This window comes from Myotis brandtii, unplaced genomic scaffold, assembly GCF_000412655.1.
Source record: "Myotis brandtii unplaced genomic scaffold, ASM41265v1 scaffold563, whole genome shotgun sequence".
Taxonomy (NCBI): domain Eukaryota; kingdom Metazoa; phylum Chordata; class Mammalia; order Chiroptera; family Vespertilionidae; genus Myotis; species Myotis brandtii.
The window spans coordinates 80,944-84,204 of record NW_005370096.1 but is presented as its reverse complement, the minus strand read 5'-3'; the positions used below and the strand labels follow the sequence as shown (position 1 = coordinate 84,204).

The 3,261-nt window shown below is 64.7% G+C and overlaps 1 protein-coding gene across 1 annotated transcript in view; it reads left to right on the top strand.

Moving 5' to 3' along the window:
* Positions 1–2,965, top strand: part of BIN1 (bridging integrator 1) — a 38,587-nt gene extending 35,622 nt beyond the window's left edge. The window contains exons 18-19 of the mRNA XM_014549644.1: positions 45–146; positions 2,352–2,965. Coding sequence (XP_014405130.1) covers positions 45–146; positions 2,352–2,459 — 210 coding nt within the window. The 3' untranslated portion in view covers positions 2,460–2,965. The remainder of the gene's footprint in view (positions 1–44; positions 147–2,351) is intronic.
* Positions 2,966–3,261: the final 296 nt, after the last annotated feature.

Genomic DNA, 3,261 nt, shown 5'->3' with positions numbered 1-3,261 from the left:
GGGCCTTCGCGAGAGGGTGTGCAGCTTCCCGCCATCCCCTGCAGGTGCAGGCCCAGCATGACTACGCGGCCACAGACACAGACGAGCTGCAGCTCAAGGCGGGGGACGTGGTGCTGGTGATCCCCTTCCAGAACCCTGAGGAGCAGGTGGGCCGGGGTTCGGCCGGGCGGGCTCCCCATCCTCACCTGTCCTCATCACTCCCCCTCCCCTGCCTTGCTCCCTTCCTTTGTTCCTTCCCTCCCGTCCGTCCGGTCCCCCATGTGGCCACATCTTTGTCTCTCCTTTGTCCTCACTCTTTTCCTCGCACACCTGCTCCTCCGGCGCCTCCTTGTCTCCCTGAGGCTCCATCTGCCTCTCAGCTCTCTGCAGGCTTCCTTTTTGAGACTTCCCTTCTCTAGGCTTCCTTCTCCAGGCTCCTCTGCCCTGCCGCTTCCCTGCCCTGCCCTGCACCGCGTTCTCCCTCCTCCCAGGCTGGGCCCCTGGCCGTCCCTCCATGAACCCGCCTGCTCTGCTTCCTGCCTCTAAGGGGCCCGCCCTCTCTGTGGCCTGCCGGTGGCCCTGCGTGCCGCCCCCCCAGGCTGGCCCGCACCCATCCACAGGGGACCCAGGGGCCCACAGGGCAGTGAGTGGTCTCTGCAGGAACCCTGAGCACCCGCCGTGCCTCAGCGTTTCCCACCCCAATGCCTGTCAGAGCCGCCTCCTGCGTGGCTTCTCCGTGTCTGCCTGTCATCAGCACGTCCCTGGGGTTTAATTGACGGGTGGCTGAGGGTGGGAGGAGGGCTGGTTTGGAAGGAGGCCAACTTGGGTGGGGTCCTGGGCGGGGCTCTAGGGCGCCAGGCACTGACTGAGCCACACTGGGCTGGGAGTGAGTAAGAGGGTTTCCCGGGCCTGGTGCCGGATCAGCTGATTCTCCTGAACCTCAGGTCTCCCTTGTGGGCCAGCCCTGGGCTGGGTGGGGTTTTCAGAAGCAGAATCCTGGCCTCTGGCCCTTGCCTGGTCATCGGGGCCAATAGAAGTGGCTCAGATCGGACAAATGGCAGAGTGAAACGAGAAGGATGTAGGTGGGCACCAGGTGTAGCTCAGCCGCAGGGCAGTGAAGGCTCAGCCACAGGCCTGGGGCCAGGGTCTGGGGTCCGGGAGGCTGTCAGGGCCTGGGAGGGGTCAGGGCCTGGGGTCTGGGAGGGGTCAGGACCTGGGAGGGGTCAGGGCCTGGGAGAGGTTAGGGTCTGGGAGGGATCAGGGCCTGGGAGAGGTTAGGGCCTGGGGCCCGGGAGGCTGTCAGGGCCTGGGAGGGGTCAGGGCCTGGGGTCTGGGAGGGGTCAGGACCTGGGAGGGGTCAGGGCCTGGGAGAGGTTAGGGTCTGGGAGGGATCAGGGCCTGGGAGAGGTTAGGGCCTGGGGCGGTGCCGGATCAGCTGATTCTCCTGAACCTCAGGTCTCCCTTGTGGGCCAGCCCTGGGCTGGGTGGGGTTTTCAGAAGCAGAATCCTGGCCTCTGGCCCTTGCCTGGTCATCGGGGCCAATAGAAGTGGCTCAGATCGGACAAATGGCAGAGTGAAACGAGAAGGATGTAGGTGGGCACCAGGTGTAGCTCAGCCGCAGGGCAGTGAAGGCTCAGCCACAGGCCTGGGGCCAGGGTCTGGGGTCCGGGAGGCTGTCAGGGCCTGGGAGGGGTCAGGGTCTGGGGTCTGGGAGGGGTCAGGGCCTGGGAGGGGTCGGGACCTGGGAGGGGTCAGGGCCTGGGGTCTGGGAGGGGTCAGGGCCTGGGAGGGGTCAGGGCCTGGGAGAGGTTAGGGTCTGGGGCCCGGGAGGCTGTCAGGGCCTGGGAGGGGTCGGGACCTGGGACGGGTCAGGGTCTGGGGTCTGGGAGGGGTCAGGGTCTGGGGTCTGGGAGGGGTCATGACCTGGGAGGGACCAGGACTAGGACAGAGGCTGGTGGGATGGCCTCAGGTCACTCTGGAAGCTGTTCCTGGGCCAGCTCAGCGGAGTGTCCTGGAGCTGTTCAGGGAGGTCTGGGAGGGTGGTGATGTCCCCGGATGGTGGGGAGCTCCTGGCTGGGACTGAGGGCTGTTCAGACACGTCCAGAGCAGGGCCAGGGTCAGGCTGCCTTCCAGGGGGACGAGGCCTCGCCAGATGACATAGTTAACCCACCTGCTGAAGGGCGGACGGTCCTGGGCAGCTAGGCTTGGGGCTGGGGAGGTTAGCAGGGGAGGCTGCTTGGAGGAGGCGTTCTTTCAAGGGTGGACAGGCTAGAGGAGGGGACATTTTCCCAGCAGATCCCCAAACACACACACCCTTTAGGTGCGGGCAGCCCTCCGTGGCCACTCGCTCAGCCTGCGCTCTGCTCCCTCAGGATGAAGGCTGGCTCATGGGCGTGAAGGAGAGCGACTGGAACCAGCACAAGGAGCTGGACAAGTGCCAGGGCGTCTTCCCCGAGAACTTCACGGAGCGGGTTCAGTGAGGGCAGCAGGGCCGTGGTGCGGCTCTCTGGTGTGTGAAGAACACCTTCTCCCCAAAATGTGTGTTTTTTTCTTTGTTTTTTTTTTGGACTTTTTGGAAAGCAAAGGGAAATCGAGAGGAGAGACCTGAGCCACGAGGTGTCTCCCAAAGGAGGTGGTTTTCCGAAGAGCCGGCTCCGGCAGGTTGGGCTGAGTCGCCATTGTCCGGCGCTGCTGTGCCCCTAGTTGAGTTCTGGCTGCCGCCACCCGCAGCGCCCTTTGGGGTCCGCAACCGCCACGTACCCGGCCCAGGGTGGGCCTGGGGCTGCAGAGCCGCCGCGCTTGCCTGAAGCTTTGGCTGAGCCACTGGGCAAGGGTCCTCCTTTCCTGCCGCTGCTGTGGGTGGGGTCCAGTCTCCCAGACACCTTGGGACCCAGACCTGTCTGGCCTCGCCCTGCCCCGCAGACCGTCTGTGTGCTGTTTGAAAATAAATCTTAGTGTTCAAAACAATGAAACAAACCTGACGAAAGCACTCAGAAAATGTGCGTTTTCTCTCCATTCCTGTCTCCTGTGCGTTGTCGCTGGGGTCACCTGTGCTTTCCCGTCTGGGCGCATGCTGGGCAGCAGGCTGGTTCCTGGCGGTCGCCCCACCAGCTGCACGGCCAGCACTTGTGAGTCAGCTGGGCCTAGAGCCGACAGAGGCTCCCCCCCTCGCCCCTCGCCCCTCGCCCCTCATGGGCGGTGCTGCTGGAGGCTGGACGGGATGCAGATGGCAGGAACCAGGTGACAGTGAGGGAAGACGGCTCGCACAACCAGCGTGTGCCA